Below are 18,510 nucleotides of genomic sequence, written 5' to 3'. Positions count from 1 at the left end.
GAAAAAGTAATCGAAAATTCTTGTTAATGAAGCGAAAATGCATGTCCTGTTTGATTTTATTTTATCATTATTTATTTTTGCAAAAGAATGCACCAGAGACACCATTCATCAGTTAGACATGCGAAAAGACGCGTCGTTGCTTTGAAAATGACTCAAATTTGAGCAAATAAAAATTTCCCTGTATTCTTTATCTATTCAATTTATCTGTCATGACATCAACGTTGAGAATTATAAAACTTTGCAATGTAAAAAGTTGAAGTATGAGTATAGATCGGCCGTTAAATTAAGGCGAAAATTAAAAATAATACAATTACCAACTAAAATCAAGCAGTTTTATTTTACTGAATTGCTGGGCGTTGCTCGGGAGGCTAAAAGAGTAATCAAAAATTGAACTTATCCAGAATTCATGTACCGAATCTGTTTTTTATATAGAGACTGCGGAATAGAATTGATTTTAACCAAATGTTTTTTATGTACACACCATGTTAAAGTCAGATCGGTTCAATGGTTTTAGGAGGCTTTGAGACCGCCCACTTCATACTTATTTATTTGTTACTCCTTTGGCGAGTGAGGTAATGTTGATATTCCCACTTATGTAGGAGCGTGGGTTGCTTATGTTTCCCCAAACCTTAATAATTTGTTGAAGTTGAGTCATCGGTTTCTGTTGAACTGCAGCTTCGTGAATTTCAGCAACCATTTGGAGTCTGAATTTTAGAACATTTGTAGCATTTAGAGCATAATGTGGCCTGCGGTTGCTTTCGTAAACAATTCCAAACTGCAAGAATCTCGACAAAAACCATGAATGGTAGATATGTAAAACACAGTAAGTAACCCATGTTATATGAGCCGTTATAATTGACATAAGTGGCATAAGTCCACTTTAATTCATTTCGAGAAATACATAGATATCTCGCAAAACATTATATTTAAGGTTTTGCGTTTAACAATATTTAAAAATACTGATGGCCTGTAATATATTATTCTGCTCTTTCAATATTCTGGAAATATCGAATTAAAAGAAGTGATAGTGTTTTGGTACTGAAAATTGGACTTCTGCCACTTTCAAAGATACCTAACAGCTCATATCTAAGTTTGACTTTCCTTCTGAAAATTTGAAGACCCCTGATTTAGAGCCCTGACCCATATATGTAGTAGAATGACACAAAAATTAAGTCATGTACAATAAAAATTTAATACAAGTCAAGTACGAGGAGTGATGGATTTCTGTCTGAGTAATTATTTAATTACAGGCAGGTCTGTGCAGTCGGATTCGGAGTCAGTGTTGTGGAGTCGGAGCATTTCAAGAAGAGTCGGAGCTAAAGTCGAAAAAAATTACCCGTCTCCGATTCATTTTTATTATTATTTTTTATTAATAATATTACATATGTACTTACTTTTTATTTATGCCCATTTAATTACTAATAATTCAATAAATTGGGCTATAAATATGTCAATTTTAAGTGATTTTTAAAATTATATTATTTTTTTTATATTTTGAAAATCGTTATTATTTTTATTATTATCGTTATAATTTTATACATTGGCAAGAAAATTCGATTTTACTAAAATCGTTCAAGTCGGAGTTTGGAGTTGTAATCATAAAATTAGGCCCGGCCCGAGGGTATATGGCGCCCCTAGGTAGATTGGTTTCAGCGCCCCCCCCCCCCCTTAAATTTTTAAACAATAAATTTCATGAAGGTTCTTGAAATTGTATGTGGATGAAAAATATATTAAGACAAAAATAAAAAAAAATACTATATTTTATTCAAAATAGGCATGTTTACGTATAAAAATGAATATAATAAAATAAAATACGGATAACTATGAATAAATTCGGTAATGAAAACATTAATATATATTCAATAATGCATCAAAGAATTTTATAGTGTGACATTTCTTCTTTGGAATATGATTGGTTAAGATATTAATTTTGGTAAAGCAATTCCATCTCTTATATTTTTATTTATATTTAATATATATATGTATATATATATATATATATATATATATATATATATATATATATATATATATATATATATATATATATATATATATACATACATATGTTTCAGCGGTATTTTATATAAAATAAAATTCCAAATTACCATTTGTATCTACGACAGTTTGCTGTTTTACAAGTTTAATTCGTTAATCGTTGATATTTGACAGTCAACTTCCTGCGTTGCTCGTAAATTACAATATTGTACAACCAGTATTGTAACTTGAATGTAAAAATTCAGTTGAATATAGAATGTTTTGTATGTTCAAATAAAGCCAATTTATTTATTTTAATTTTTTGCAATTTAATTAGCAAAAAAAAAATTGGGGGGCACTTTGCAGCGCCCTTTGTCTATGGCGCCCTAGGCATGTGCCTAGTAGAGCTATCAAATATTCCAATATTGAATGTCGAATAGTAGATGAAGTTTTAGAAAGATACATACATATATTATTAAAATTTTAAGAGAATCCTATTCTAGTACATCAAATAGATTCAAATGTGCTGTAGATTGCAAATAAAACAAAATGTTTGTTTAAAAACATTTGAGATCCCTAATTACAAGTCAAGATAAGTTGGTCAATCTATACTTAGTAATTTTCAAAAATGAAACCGCATATAAAAAGCTACAATAAAATCAAAAAAAAATTGAAATTCATCATCATCAACAAAATAATGCTCTCACACAATTATGATATCATAATATATTATTAATATATGAAAATACATGCTTACACGCTGATATCATTTTCAACAGGTTTGGTAAATACTGCGATCCTAAAAATGTTTAGCGAAATTCGTTGTTCCAAATATGATATTATATCTTTTCATTTGCATTTAAATTGCATTACTTATACTCGGCTTGTCATTCTTTCAACGGACTTATATTTTTCATTAGATCACGTCTACCGAATTATCGAATTCGAAACGTTTGTTTTCCTCGTTTTTTCGATCGAAGATTGGAGATTGAAACTGGATCTGGATTCTTTATGTGGAGGTACATATCCTATATGGAAATGCGAGGCAGGAAAAAAATTTCGCACATTTAAACTTGAAAAAGAAAACGAACAAACCTGAAGATAGGTACGTGGATAAAAATTTCAACATAATATAAACATTTAAAATATGTATAAAATGAAATAAATCAATTTTACGATCAAAAAGTCACATTTACCGTGTATGTGAAAATATTATATACATATGTATGTGAAAAATTCGATTAATGTGTAATTAAAATGATTCAAAAAAATATTACTGATCCCCATATTTATTATTTATGACCTCACACTTGCAACCATAACGAATCCTTTGATTTATTTTTTATTTGACATTATTTATTGCCGATCCTGGCACATTGAAACTCCATAACACGTATCGCATTTCGGAGTGTGGAAAAACGAAATTCACAATGAAGACTTTTTAATTTAAGGTGAGTTTTTCTTGCAGACTATCTTAATTTATAAATACGACCATTTTTCTCGAAATGAAATGATTACTGAGAATTGCAGATGCATTTTTATGTTATATTTTATTTGACAATTTGCATTTAAGTATATTTTCGTGTATGAACTTCGACTTGAGTGCATTTTCATATTACGTACGATAACGCGGTCAGAATTGTGAATTGAAAAATTTGTCACTTCCGAATGACACAAATATGCACATGTTTGTTTACAGTTTGTGCATACTTAATCAGCGCTTTGAAACGACTCCTCAAAGGTTCTTGAATAAATTCTTTGCCATCGAAAAATGCTTATCAAGATTTTGGCGATGCATTTTTTGATAAGGAAAATTCCATTTAAAATTGTGAAGTGTCCTTGAGATTATGAGGTTAGTCTTAAATTTATGTCTGTCCTCTGAAAAGTCCTGAGTCATAGTGTTTGGTGTTGATCATATTATATATGTATTCAATTTAATCGTATTATATTTCAAGTGGGGATTGAAACGGCACGGGTTTGCCCGATTCGATAAAAGGAATGAAAAAAACATTACGATAGCGTAATTTTTTAAACAAATAATATTAAAAACCATTTATAATTTACCATACAATATTCAAAACTAAGCGGTTGATTTTTATTTTATTACGTTTTTATTGCATACTGCGTAGATCAGTGGTTCTCATGTGATCTTTTAATGTGGCCGCATAATTGACATCGATGGTCCTATGGAAATATGGCCGCACCAAATTTTGCTTTAGTTGTGATTTAAACTTTGTGTTTATAATCTTAGCTAGGAAATCACTAAAAGTAGATAAAATAGAAAATGTCATATTCCTCTTTTGACACAAGGCTTTTTACTAGGGCTGCGGATTTAGAGTCGGAGTAGTGGAGTCGGAGCATTTCAAGCGGAGTCGTAGTCGTAAAAAATTAACCGACTCCTTTTTACTATTTTCTTTAATTAATAGTACCAATTACGGTATGTGTCAACTAGAATCTCCAATTTTATTGAAGTAAATCCATTAGTAAGTTTAAATTTAACAATTTCTTTATAAAAATCATGATTTTAAATTTGATTTTTGATTTTTAAATGCTTTTTATTATTACTATGTTATGTTCAAAATCCATCTTATATATATTTTAATAGCTACTGATCAACTGTGATCATTTTCTATTTTACAATTTTAATTTAATTTTGTTAGTAATCATATATTATTATAATGTTAAAGCACAGCATAATAGGAAAAAGAGCTCAAAAACCTATTTAAAATTCTTATAAATGCTCATAATACATTTAATACAAAATATTAATTAAATACTCTCTAAAGTCGATGACCTAAAGCAGATTGTGTGTAAGTAATCTGTGTTTATACCTGAAGGATATAGAGAGTTTGTTGTAATCACCGAGACTCTTCACAAGTGTGTTAGTATGGTTATTAGTGATTCTGTCATATAATCTACTGGTTAGTTTTTTAGTAATGTCTGTAAAATTATGAATAAAATCGATGAATTGCAGGTGTTTTGATTTTTTTGTGGCCAAAACCGATTGCTTCCTCCGTTTCATACTTTTTTTTATTCTGATTTTTAGTCTAATTTTTCGCATTGATTTATTTGTGTATGAAATTCATACACATTATGAATGTTCTTACTTTTTATTTCTACCTATTTCATTACTAATACCTGAATATATTGGTTAAATGTCAATTTTTAGTGATTTTTTTAAATTCCTTTGTTTTTTTATATTTTGAAAATCGCCATTACTTTTTTAATAACCAACATTTTTACACGTCGGCAAGAAAGGTCAATCTTACAAGTTGGAGTCGGAGTTTGGAATCGGAGTCGGAGTCGAATCACTAAATAAAGTCAGAGTCGGTAAATTTTGATTTGACTCCAGAGCCTTGCTTTTTACCGTGTTTTTAATTTGTTTACGATGAATACGGTTTCTATTTATTTATTTATTTATTATTTTTATAATAATAATAACAATAATATGACCAATGTGACCTGACAGGTTGCCCCAAAGTGTCACATCAGCCTTACAAAAAAATAAAATAACAAGGAAAAGAACAATAAAAATTACCAATCATTCATCCCATTCAAGTAGACTTGTGTTGAATCTCATGAAACTGACCAACTCATCAACATGACAATTGAACAGGTCCAAATGTTTATCTATCACATTAAGGAACCGGAAAGCCTTTAAAGGAGACGAGTTATTGAAAGCAGACGTTTTCGCAGGAATAGGTTGGAAAAGTAAATGATGACGAAAAGCTCTGCCACATTCAGGCGCCAAAAATTTAAATTTCAATAAAATTGAAGGGTTTTATTATTATTGTTAAGCTACGTTTTTGTATTTATTTATACGCGGAAAAAATCCTTTTGAACAGCGGCTTCCAACCTGTGGTACGCGTACCACTTGGTGGTACGCGGTTGATGGTTGGTGGTACGCGAAAAAAATCAGTAATGGCGGACATGCAAGAATCATTAATGGCGGACATGTAAATCATTCAGATTTACAATCATAAATAGAAATATTTTTTATCTAATTAATAAAAATTATCTTAATTAACCATAGTTGATGTTTGATGTACAGTCGATGATCGAAAATCCGGAAATTAATACCGTTTTATAAAAGACATAACCGTAGCCTGAAAAAGTGCAAACAAGATCTTTTCTTAGGCAAAAACCAAATGATCGCAATCAGATCAGAGAGCGGAGTAATAATTAGGAATAGAGAAGAGATCATAGACAGAGTTTATACGTTCTATGCAAAACTTTACGAGAACAACAACGGTCAATTTCCCGTTCCGGAATCGACACACGGCCAAAGGGTTCCTGCAGTATTGCCTAGCGAAGTAGAGGCCGCGCTAAAAACTGCAAAGAACGGTAAAACCCCAGGGGAAGATAATATTCCCATTGACTTACTAAAATGTGGCGCCCCCCCCCTAATTAATAGCTTAGCTAGGCTTTTCAGCAAATGCATCCAGAACCAAGCTATACCAGAAGGATGGAATAACGCAACTATCATTTTAATACACAAAAAAGGCGACAAAAGCGATATCAAAAAGCATAGGAAAAGGAGTAAGACAAGGAGATACAATCTCGCCCAAGTTATTCAATGCGGTGCTTGAGGGAGTTTTCAGGAAATTGGATTGGGATACAGCCGGAGTAAGCATCAATGGTCGCTTTTTGAGTCACCTTCGGTTCGCAGACGATATAGTTTTAGTAGCTCGTGATTCAGCTGACCTACTTATCAGACTAACACAGCTGGACAGGGAAAGTAGAAAAGTAGGATTAAAAATTAGCGTAGATAAGACTAAACTAATGTTCAATAGTTATTGCATGCCTGATAGCATCCCCTTAGATGATAAACCAGTAGAAGTAGTAAATAATTATTTATATTTAGGTCAAATAATTGACATGTCTGGTAGTAAAAATGAAGAGATAAAGAGACGTATGAAATTAGGATGGAGTGCATTTGGACGGACGAATGCTGTTTTTAAATCAAAAATGCCACTCTGCCTGAAGAAAAGGATCTTTGATCAATGCGTTTTGCCAGTGATGACGTATGGATGTGAAACTTGGACACTGAACGCCAAGATGCAAAATAAAATCCAATGCACTCAAAGAAGTATGGAACGCTGTATGCTTGGCATAACGAGGAAAGACAGAAAGCGGAACACGTGGGTGAGAAATATGACAAGGGTAGTGGACATAGTGGATAGAGTGAAGAGATTGAAATGGCAATGGGCGGGTCACGTAGCTAGGAGGATGGACGAAAGGTGGACAAAAGAAGTGCTTGAATGGTACCCGAGAGAAGGCAAAAGAGTAAAAGGAAGACCGCTAGGAAGATGGGTGAACGAAATTAGGAAAATGTGCGGAATGAGATGGATGAGTGTTGCGCAAAACAGAGACGAGTGGAAGCGTGTTGGAGAGGCCTTCATCCAGCAGTGGATGGCGAATGGCTGTAAATGATGATACAGAAATATATTGAATTCAGCTCCAGACTAAGGGGCATCTCGCATCGCCCGTGCTTTGCCCGTGTTTTTGTGACCAAAATAACATACTGATCAAAAAATAAAAATATTAGACATACCGGACAAATAATAAAAATACTGACCATCTATGTACATATATTAAAATACTGACTAAAAATTGATTAATATCTAAGGAACAAATACACGAATAAATAAATAATAAATCAAACATCTTTGTTTTATGTGTGTTACAGTGGGGTCATATTGTCAGTGAAAATATATTTTCACTAGCGTTTTAGTGAAATCATAACCGAATACTTTCCCACTAGTGACTAGTACCTACATGCACATATATGTAACTAAAAAATGGTGCGAATTCGTTGTAACATGTGTATATGTACTCACATATATGATGACCGAATAATAACTTACCGGACAAATAATAAAAATACTGACCATCTATACATATTACAATACTTCACAAAATTTTACAAGTATACAAATCAGTCAATTTATTGTACAAAAACATGAAGTGATAAATTAAAAATTTTCTCGATATTTTCGAAATTCTAATCTAATAACTAATAATCTAATAGACGATTTCTCGAGATACGAGAATCTCGAATTTTCATAATAAAATATTCTCGAGAAATGAGAATCTCGAAATATCACAATAAAATATTCTCGAGAAATGAGAATCAAAATTTCTAGAGAATTCTCGAGAAATCTCGAGACGAGATTTCTCGATCACAACCTCTAGGTCTGCTTATATCCTATTTGGGTTCGGTGATCACTAGTCAAATGTGAACCGGTCACAAGACAACCGGTCGCTCTAGATCGGTCACACGTGATCACCCGTCACACTAAAACTGGTCACATCCTAAAATTGGTCACGAGAAAACTGGTGACACCCTAAAATCGGCCAATCAGTTTTATCGTGACGTATCTAGCGCGACCGGTTGTCCTGTGACTGGTTTACATATGACTAGTAGTCCGTTTACCCCATTGATGTATAATACGGTTCGGTGATTACTGGTCACAAATTACTCGTCACAAAGTCATTAAAACCTCTATAACGGAACATCTGGCAGCCGAAAAGTCCATCATACTAACGATAACTATCATAGTAACGAGAACTTGAGTGCCAAATATTGTGTATTCGCGATTTTCATGGCAAAAATTGTCTTTGTGACCACCCCAATGTGACGAATAGTCCAATTACCGTATAATACACTAGATCCGCCCTCACGTCTTATACTGGTCTCCCTTTTCGCGCATGCAAAATACATGGCGCATGCACAGTTTCTCTTAGTAGGTAGGTAGGTAACGCAGCGTAGTAGGTAAAAAAACCATTTTTTTCCCAACTTCCCCGCTAGTTAAACCCCCCGCACCCCTCAGTTAGTGAGGACAAGATCTCCGACCAAAATCACACGTCAGGGCCCATCTATGTGTATTATACATCAATGGTTTACCCCTATTTGAATAAGCAAATAATATCGACGGTTTTAAATGAAATCGTAATTCTGAAGAGAAACATTTTTATCCAAAATATTATATTTTCTTGGACATTCAAACTGGGAAGATATTGAAATTTCTCAAAAAGAGGAAATGTCTTACATATAAATTTACAGAAGAAACATTTATTTTTAGACATGGTCGTGTTTGGATCCGTTTAATCTGTCAGCCGGCGCTTCGTTTCGCGTCTGTCGTTTTGAAGGTTATGTTTATATTCGTTCTTCGTCGGCAGACTTCAAATTAGTGTCCGTCTGGTTTTATCCAAGAAATGTAATTAAAAATGATATTCACAATATAAATACCCACACTTTATTTAGTATTGATTTAATTTTTACAATTAGAAATATATTTGATATGGAAATGTGACAAATTTGATAGAAACATGGACGGAGAACTTTACGATGAGTTCGGCAATTACATCGGCCCCGAGCTGGAGTCCGATTCGGACGAGGACTTGGGAATGGGTGGTGGAATTGGTGGCTCCGAAGCCAGAGACGGAGACGACGAGCAGTTGGACGAAGACGAAGACGCCGAGACTGAACCGGCACCACAACCAGTCGTACTACACGAAGATAAAAGGCACACATACACATACACATAAAATATGAACACTTGAACCGAATTATAACAATCTCACACTTCAGGTATTATCCGCAAGCGATGGAAGTTTACGGACCCGACGTCGAAACCATCGTACAAGAAGAAGACGCCCAAGGTTTGGACCAGCCCTTAGTAGAGCCGGTCAAAAGGAAGAAATTTCAAGTCCGAGAGCAACAACTTCCCGATACCACATACGATATGGAATACTTGGCCGATATGATGGACAGTACTGAGCTTATCAGAAATGTTGCCCTTTTAGGTCATCTGCATAATGGTATTGAACCCGGTTATAAATATATGGGACACTTTAAATGTATTATGTTCAACGATGATATAATCCTTTTGATTTACAACAGGCAAAACTTCTTTTGTGGATTGTCTGGTTCGGCAAACACACCCTGGATTGAATACTGTCGAACATGGATTGCGTTATGCCGACACACTACTGGTAGAACAAGAGAGAGGTGTATCGGTTAAGTCTATTCCAGTGTCCCTGCTGTTGAAAGACATACGTTCAAAGTCGTATTTGATGAATATTATTGACACTCCTGGACATGTTAATTTTAGCGACGAAGCTACAGCTGCCATGAGAATAGTCGACGGTATAAATCTATCCACACGCTTTGTATTCATAATGTTCTTGTATAGAAATGATCACTTTTGATTTGTAGGAGTTGTCCTGTTTGTTGACGCGGCCGAAGGTGTGATGCTAAATACTGAAAGGCTTTTGACTCACGCCGTTCAAGAACAACTACCGATTACTCTGTGCATTAATAAGGTTTTGAACCAATGCTATTGCAGCATTATAATGCGAATTGAACGTATAAAATAACATTCAGCTTATCATTTCAGTTGGATCGTCTCATATTAGAGCTTAAGTTGCCACCTCAGGATGCGTATTACAAATTGAAACATATTGTAGACGAGGTCAATGCTTTATTGGCAGCGGCTCCTTCTGGAGAAGGTGCTTCTCCTATCGTATCTCCTCTTTTAGGTGTGCATACTATAATATAGTACATTAAAAATGTGACTTTCCATACAAATTTGATCTATTTTTTGTAGGAAATGTTTGCTTCGCATCTTCGCAGTACGATGTGTGTTTCACATTAGAATCGTTTGCCGCGATTTATCGCAAATTTTACGACGCGTCTGAACTGCCGGTTGCCGATTTTTCTAAACTGTTATGGGGCGATATCTTCTTCAATCCGAAGACTAGGAAGTTTACTAAAAAGTCACCGCACAGTTCGGCTCAACGGAGCTTCGTTGAATTTATTCTGGAGCCGCTGTATAAAATTTTTGCACAGGTCGTTGGAGACGTTGACGGCACACTCCCGGACGTCTTGCAAGAGCTCGGAATCAAGCTGACGAAAGAAGAATCGAAATTGAATATCAGACCGCTTCTTCGATTGGTATGCAGCAGATTTTTCGGCGATTTCAGGTATATTTAAACAATGCATTGCATACTTTTCAGAGAACGGGTAGTAATTTCTCGCTTAATTTATTTCCACTGAGCAATAATCATCATCATCATCATCATCTACAGCCATTCACCATCCAGTGCTGGATGAATTCCATTCGTCACATTTTCCTAATTTCGTCTTCTCTGCGGTCTTCTTTTTACCCTTTTGCATTCTCCTGGGTACCATTCTAGCACTTCTTTTGTCGACCTTTCGTCCATTATTCTATCTACGTGGCTCGCTCATTGCCATTTCAATCGCTTTACTCTATCCACTATCCTTATCATACTTCTCACCCACGTATTTTGTTTCCTGTCTTTCCCTGTTATGCCAAGCATACAACGTTCCATACTTCTTTGAGTGCATTGGACTTTGTGTAGCATCTTGGCATTCAATGTCCAAGTTTCACATCCATACGTCATCACTGGCAAAACACATTGATCGAAGATCTTTTTTCTAAGGCGAGCAATAATATGGTTATGAAATAATTTTTTTTTATGTTTTACATATAATGGCCTCAAAATTAAGTATTTTTATTCTTTATTTAAATAAATCTAACCTTAATCAGTTAACTTCCACTCTATATATTTGATCTTTACCAGCAATATTTAAATTAGTTGAACAAAAAAAATGATTTGACTCGCATAATTCGAGGCTCCTAGAGGTTTGATGTAAAATTAAGTACATTAAGTTTCAGATTTTCCGGAATAATTGATTGTGGCAGCCCTGATCACATATATTGCGTTTTTGTTTAAAAAATCTTGAAAAATTGAAATTATCGACATTTTATCTTTGTAACCAAATTCGTCTATAGATAGTGTTTGTAAAATCATTTTTAAATGTTAAATATTGTACATTTCGGAAGAAAAATCGACGCGACTCGCCCGTGAGACGCTGTCAGTGATTAAAAGCTTTAAATTCATACATTTTTTGGTGGAAATCAAAAGTTTTAAAATTGTTACTATTTAACTTACGGGACTTGATGCAGTGTTCAAAGAATTAAATTGATTAATTTTGTTCACAGTGGATTCGTCAGCATGTGTGTCAACAATATAAAATCTCCACTACAGAACGCACCTACAAAAATAGCCCACACTTATACAGGTCCTCCCGATAGTAATTTATACACCGATATGGCATCATGTGATCAAAATGGAAAATTAGTTGCACATTCAACTAAAATGTACCCCAACGATGATTGTACATTTTTCCAGGTACCCATTTTTTAGATCGCTTTTCCAATGATACATTGCTTTTTGGAAGTTTTTCATGAATTTTGTATTATTTCAGGTATTGGCTCGAGTAATGTCGGGCACTCTTCACGCTGGACAGCAAGTGCGCATCCTCGGAGAAAATTATTCGCTGCAAGACGAGGAGGATTCGAGAGTTATGACTGTCGGAAGGCTGTGGGTCTACGAAGCCAGATATAAAGTCGAATTAAATCGAGTGCCAGCCGGCAATTGGGTACTCATTGAAGGAATCGATCAACCCATTGTTAAAACTTCGACTATAGTCGGACTCAGAGACGACGATGAAGACTTGCACATTTTCAGGCCGCTTAAGTTCAATACGCAGAGTGTTGTGAAGATTGCCGTCGAACCCGTTAATCCGTCAGAGCTGCCGAAAATGCTCGACGGGCTGAGAAAAGTACTGTATACTTTCAATGTATTAAAATAGTTTATTATGTATTTGTTTTTATGTTTATTTTCTATTTATTCAAGGTGAATAAAAGTTATCCTTTGTTGTCGACGAGAGTTGAAGAGTCTGGTGAGCATATTGTCCTCGGAACCGGTGAACTTTATTTAGATTGTGTTATGCACGATCTTAGGAAAATGTATTCTGAAATTGATATAAAAGGTAATTTTTGGTCAATCGTTTTATTTAAATTTTTACTTAATCTATGTACGTAGTAACAATAGATGGAGTTTTGTGATCATGCGAAAATTCGTACTCGAGATTTTGACTGATTTGAACTCTGAATCGATCACTGATCACGTTTTCGTGATCTAGATAAAATGTGTGTGTGTATTTTGGGGATTTTTTTGGACACCGTTAGTCCTGTGGAACTGAAACTTAGTATCGGTTTCTGAAATGCTAATCGATACGATGTAAATTTTTTTCAAGAGTTTAATTTGACCGTAAATGGTACCTTTCCGTATAGGTGTACTCTTTGTTTTAAGTTTTTGAATTCAATTATCTCCCAAATCGCTCAACGGATCCAACTAAAAATTGTTTACATATAATAGGAATTATAAATTTTATATCTTAAGAGGGCTGGACAGCAGCGCCTTGTCCATACAAACGTACTATACTTCTCCCTTCCTCAATTATGGCACTAGAGAAATTATTTTTTAATATGCTATGGATATTCACCATTGGGGTGCATCTATCGTTTTATTTTTTTGATTAATTATTTTTTATAGGAGCTAGGAGCCGCCAAACATCTATAAAATCGCCTCTTTTTTACAGCCACGAAACGAGTCCAGCGTGCTTATTTAACGGTCGATTTAAAAAAAAATACGCCGATAGATGCACAGAAAGTATCTTTCTCATGCCGATGATGAAATTTTTTTAAAAATTGGTCCAGTTTTGGAGGAGAAAATAGGAAAATACGAAACCTCGATTTTGTCAATTTAAAATACGTTTTATCTGGTCGAAGCGCAACTGTCGCTCACTCAATATATATATTGATATATATTGTCGCATTCACTCAATATATACATACACTCAATATATATATCGAAGAAAGGAACGGTAACAAAATTAAGGTTTCGGGTGTACAGCCCTCTTAATATTTTAAAAATATTTTTACCTCGCCCGGAAGTAGTACTTTTACTCTAGAGAATCAAGGCTTTTTATGTTTTTCCCAGAAGTCTTCTAGTTTATTGAACTGAAATTTCATATCTAGAAGTTTGAGCTTAATACCAAGTTATATATAAAATTTGGTGAGCACTCGTCAACCGGAAGTGGCAGTTTACTCTTGTTCGATTTTTCTTCCTCTCTTTTTTTCGACCCTTTAAATATGTGTGTCCTTCACGAGAAAATTCATGTATAATCCTTGTATCAATGTGATGAAAATAATAAAAAAAACATTAAATTTAATAAACCGGAAGTGGGATTTTTCCTCTTAGAAAAGTCAAAAATGTTGTGACCGCACAATTTTTTCCACACCCTGAACGTTTCAAGCTGAAAATTTATATTTGTATTCTTTATGTACTAACTTAGAGTTGATAAGGTTTTGGCTAGAATTCGTAAACCGGAAGTATTATTTTTTTTTTAAACAATATCTCATTATTTTATTTTGACCTTTTAAATTATTTTTATTTTCTTGATATTTAATCTGTATAATATATATATATAGTGATTTTAAATAATAAATTTTTTTTTAACAAAATCCGATAATCGGAAGTAGAAATTTTGTCTTGTGTAAGTTTTTCTATATTTGCGCTCAATTTGTATCGAAAATGCTCTCATAGCCGGTACGTGTGAACGTGTATGTATGTTTAATTATTGAATTTTGTTTTGCTACCTTCTTATATTCCTCAAATACATACAAGTCATGGGTCGAATTTATTGAATTTATTTATAATGTTTTAATCAATTTTGTTTTTTTACAGTTGCTGATCCTGTAGTATCGTTTTGTGAGACCGTTGTTGAAACGTCTTCGTTAAAATGCTTTGCTGAAACACCTAATCGTCGTAATAAATTGACTATGATAGCCGAACCGTTGGAGAGGGGTTTAGCCGAAGATATAGAATCCGGAAGCGTATCTATAGCCTGGAATAAGAAAAGATTGGGAGAATTTTTCCAAACAAGGTATACTAATTTTTATAATTTTGATTCGGTTGCACTTTGACAAGTTGTTGGAATAAACCATAATTTTTTACATTTCAATAGGTACGATTGGGATCTTTTAGCGGCTCGTTCCATTTGGGCATTCGGACCTGATGCCACCGGTCCTAATATTCTCGTAGACGACACTCTACCTTCAGAAGTAGACAAGTCTTTGTTATCTTCCGTAAAAGACAGCATTGTCCAAGGTTGTTTATACGACGCATAATTGCATTGCCAATTTAAAAATTCAAATACATTAACAACATTAACTATTTTTAGGCTTTCAATGGGGAACCAGAGAAGGCCCTCTTTGTGAGGAGCCGATAAGAAACGTCAAATTTAAAATCCTCGACGCCGTCATAGCAAACGAACCTTTGCACAGAGGCGGCGGACAAATCATCCCCACCGCTAGAAGAGTAACTACCTTAGATATATTTTATTTTTACCACAAACCTCCTTTATGTTTCACTTACGATTACAATTCAGGAAAAATTTTGCCTCTTATCCGATCGTTTTCATACTTTGCCATATTGCTCATTTTGGTCATCAATATAAGTAATGGATATTACGATAGAGATAAAATATCGCGTTTGAAGTCTGCAAATTTAAAATCTGGGTGACGTCTATGTAGTCTTTAGTTTTATACATAGATGGCGGTAGTAAAATAAAAAAAACATATATCAGCCACAGTGACATTACAGAGCACTCTAACACGTCACTGTGGCCAGTCACACAATTATAACCCAAATAAAGATATATGAAACATCCATGATTGACATTTATAATTGATAAAATCGACCACGGGCGTTGCTCAACAACCACTCAACCATCTAGCGCAGCTTACATTAAACAGGTCAATTTCACCAGCGACCTGGTTGAGCAGATATATCGCTCTAGATATTGGAGACGTTGCCAACATATTTGTGCGAGCTACAGGAGGAGAAAACAAATCACGATATATTCATAACATCATTGAAATATTCATCATTTAATGTATTTAAAAAAATCAACAGGTCGCATACTCTGCATTCCTCATGGCTACACCTCGTCTGATGGAGCCTTACCTGTTCGTCGAAGTGCAAGCACCTGCCGATTGCGTATCGGCAGTTTATACAGTTCTCGCCAAGAGACGAGGCAAGCTTATTTAGTTTGAATCAATCTATATACATGCTTTTTTGTTGTTGTATAACGTTTCATTGATGCACTTTTTAGGACACGTCACTCAAGATGCACCAGTAGCTGGTTCTCCGCTGTACACGATCAAAGCATTCGTACCCGCTATTGATTCGTTCGGCTTTGAGACCGATTTGCGAACTCATACCCAAGGCCAAGCTTTCTGCTTGCAAGTCTTCCACCATTGGCAAATTGTGCCCGGCGATCCCCTCGATAAGAGTATAGTTATAAGGTGAATACATTGCCTTATTAATTTTCAAGTATACGATTTTGTATGTTGTTTTAACCGTTGTGGTATTATTTTAGACCTTTGGAGCCTCAGCCTGCCACCCATTTAGCGAGAGAATTCATGATCAAAACAAGAAGACGCAAAGGTCTCAGTGAGGATGTGTCTATTAACAAATTCTTCGACGATCCTATGTTGTTGGAGTTGGCTCGTCAAGACGTGCTGTTTAATTATCCTTTGTAAATGTCGCCGTACAAATTAACGACCTGTATTTTTTGTAATTCTTATTTTGTAAAATAAATACAATAATTAAACGCGTGTTTAATTTTATTTACTTAACCATTTGAGTGCTGACGTCTTTTCTGTTGAAAGCCCACCATGCTGAAAATTTCCAACTAGAATTATTTAGAAATCCAATAGAAAGCAGGTATAAAAATTGTACCTAATCCAAACAAACTCTATATAATAACCACCGCTGAGGATTTCGAGTTTTGTAAAGGTGTGTTCAGACTCTCTAATATATCTTGCAACAATATAAAATAAATAAAAGAAGTCTTTTAATGAATGAATTTTTCCAAAACCATTTCCATCTTCTTCATTGTTGCTAAAATGTAATGCTCACAATCTAAATGCCAAGCTACAATCTAAAATATTTAGCCGTTAAGGATTTCCATCGGGTAATTCTGCTATGGTTATAAATTCAGAAATTCCGCTGTAAACGAGTGTAAATTTTTATCCAGTTTTTAGTTTTAAACATAGATAGCGGTAGTAAAATAAAATTATTGGTATTTTTATTCAAAATAATAATTTTATATACAAATTATAGAAGAGGTATATTTTTAAAAAACTTTATTATGTGTATATTTATATTTATGTACTATTTTTCTTTTGTCTTTTTTCGTTTACTATTATTTTTTATGATGTTCTTCTGCTTTTTCTTTTTATTTTATGCATGTTATTGTATTTTATTTTTGTGTTCTTCTCTTTTTCAAATGTAGACCATTGCGGCGCATTAGGTTCTTCCTGTAATGCCTCCAAAACTATAAATGAATAAAAAAAAAATATAAAAAAAAGTTTTTTAAAAGCATACCTCTTGTATAATTTGTATATAAAATTATTATTTTGAATAAAAACACCAATATTTTTTTTTACTACCGCCATCTATGTATAAAATTAATGACTACCAACTGTCACCGAGATTAAAAATCTTCGGACCTGAAATGCTTCTTATACGATATTTTATCTCTATCATAATGGTGGAGGCTCCATTTATTTATATTGATGACCAAAATGAGCAATATGGCAAAGTATGAAAACGATCGGATAAGAGGCAAAGCTTTTCCTGAATTGTAATCGTAAAGGAGGTATGTAATAAATGAATATTGCTCAAATTGCCAATAACAATATTATGGCTGATAGTTAAATAGTTTCCACTTTCTATTTTCAATAGATTTATAATGCTAAAGAGTGGTAGTCAAGTACATTTTGTTGCCTGGTTAGGAATCAGTATTGATTAAACATCTATAAATTTGCTTCCAGTGCTGAAAGTGTATTTATTTTGCAATTTAAGGAACAAATAACAATATCAAATGCATTTTGCAATAGTAGAAACATAAATTTAATCTAAAAAAAAACCAATTCGTCGTTCTCATGGATGTTATAGAGGCACCCATTACAATACTATGCTTGGGTCCACCGAACACCGGCAAAACGATGCTGATCAAAAAACTTCAGAAGGTAGACACCATCGACAATACTTACAGTTCAGTGCCGACCATCGGCACAAACATATTCCGAATAAACATGCCGGAGAAAGGTAAGAATTGCTGTCTGTATGTCCGAGAAGTCGGAGGTGAGATGTCACCCATCTGGAGACACTACTTCGACAATATCAAGAAGATCATTTTCGTCGTAGACACATCTAATTTGTGCCAAATTTCTGCAGCTGGAGTCCTATTGTATACACTTCTCGCTGAGCCAAAGTTGAGATTTTGTAAGGTGATTTGATTGAGTGTACTTTTCTTATATGGGATTTATTGAATTGTATTTTTTAGATATTGAAATATCGTATGTTTCTTTTTAGTTTCTATTGGTTCTTGGTAAAATGGACGTGGCGTACAGACAGATGAGAAACGAGGCTTTGTTGATGCTCCAAATGAAGAGGTTGCAAAAGGAAGTGAGGCAAAATATCACGATTCTGGAAGCTTCTGCTATTAACGGTGAAGGAATCGACACATTACACGAATGGGTAACGGGAATAAAAAAAGTTGTGGATTTGTATTGACACAAATGA

The 18,510-nt window shown here is 34.1% G+C and overlaps 2 protein-coding genes across 2 annotated transcripts; both read left to right on the top strand.

Annotated features, from left to right (window-relative positions):
• The first annotated feature begins 9,070 nt into the window (after nucleotides 1-9,070).
• LOC143918245 (116 kDa U5 small nuclear ribonucleoprotein component) lies at nucleotides 9,071-16,551 on the top strand. The gene is made up of 16 exons (XM_077440024.1): nucleotides 9,071-9,197; nucleotides 9,306-9,506; nucleotides 9,572-9,801; nucleotides 9,884-10,129; nucleotides 10,199-10,305; nucleotides 10,380-10,521; nucleotides 10,590-10,965; nucleotides 12,009-12,198; nucleotides 12,275-12,631; nucleotides 12,706-12,841; nucleotides 14,602-14,800; nucleotides 14,882-15,024; nucleotides 15,098-15,234; nucleotides 15,832-15,952; nucleotides 16,031-16,223; nucleotides 16,298-16,551. Exons 2-16 carry the CDS (start codon nucleotides 9,310-9,312, stop codon nucleotides 16,458-16,460), a joined length of 2,937 nt encoding a protein of 978 aa, XP_077296150.1. The 5' UTR covers nucleotides 9,071-9,197; nucleotides 9,306-9,309; the 3' UTR covers nucleotides 16,461-16,551.
• Nucleotides 16,552-17,867: 1,316 nt separating this feature from the next.
• LOC143917647 (ADP-ribosylation factor-like protein 16) lies at nucleotides 17,868-18,501 on the top strand. The gene is made up of 2 exons (XM_077439230.1): nucleotides 17,868-18,215; nucleotides 18,301-18,501. The coding sequence occupies exons 1-2, from the start codon at nucleotides 17,868-17,870 to the stop codon at nucleotides 18,499-18,501; spliced, it is 549 nt and encodes a 182-aa protein (XP_077295356.1).
• The last annotated feature ends 9 nt before the right edge of the window (nucleotides 18,502-18,510 follow it).

This window comes from Arctopsyche grandis, chromosome 10 (assembly GCF_051622035.1).
Source record: "Arctopsyche grandis isolate Sample6627 chromosome 10, ASM5162203v2, whole genome shotgun sequence".
In the NCBI taxonomy this organism is placed as follows: Eukaryota; Metazoa; Arthropoda; class Insecta; order Trichoptera; family Hydropsychidae; genus Arctopsyche; species Arctopsyche grandis.
Note: the sequence above shows the minus strand (reverse complement) of the source record. Positions and strands in the feature narration are given on the sequence as shown.

Excerpts from the sequence above, each read along its gene's own strand:
- LOC143918245 (XM_077440024.1), top strand. The coding sequence starts at position 9,310 with ATGGACGGAGAACTTTACGATGAGTTCGGCAATTACATCGGCCCCGAG. Across the intron at positions 12,632-12,705 it reads TGCTCGACGGGCTGAGAAAA|GTGAATAAAAGTTATCCTTT; the intron begins GTACTGTATACT and ends TATTTATTCAAG. Across the intron at positions 14,801-14,881 it reads GGAGAATTTTTCCAAACAAG|GTACGATTGGGATCTTTTAG; the intron begins GTATACTAATTT and ends ACATTTCAATAG.
- LOC143917647 (XM_077439230.1), top strand. The coding sequence starts at position 17,868 with ATGGATGTTATAGAGGCACCCATTACAATACTATGCTTGGGTCCACCG. Across the intron at positions 18,216-18,300 it reads CAAAGTTGAGATTTTGTAAG|TTTCTATTGGTTCTTGGTAA; the intron begins GTGATTTGATTG and ends GTTTCTTTTTAG.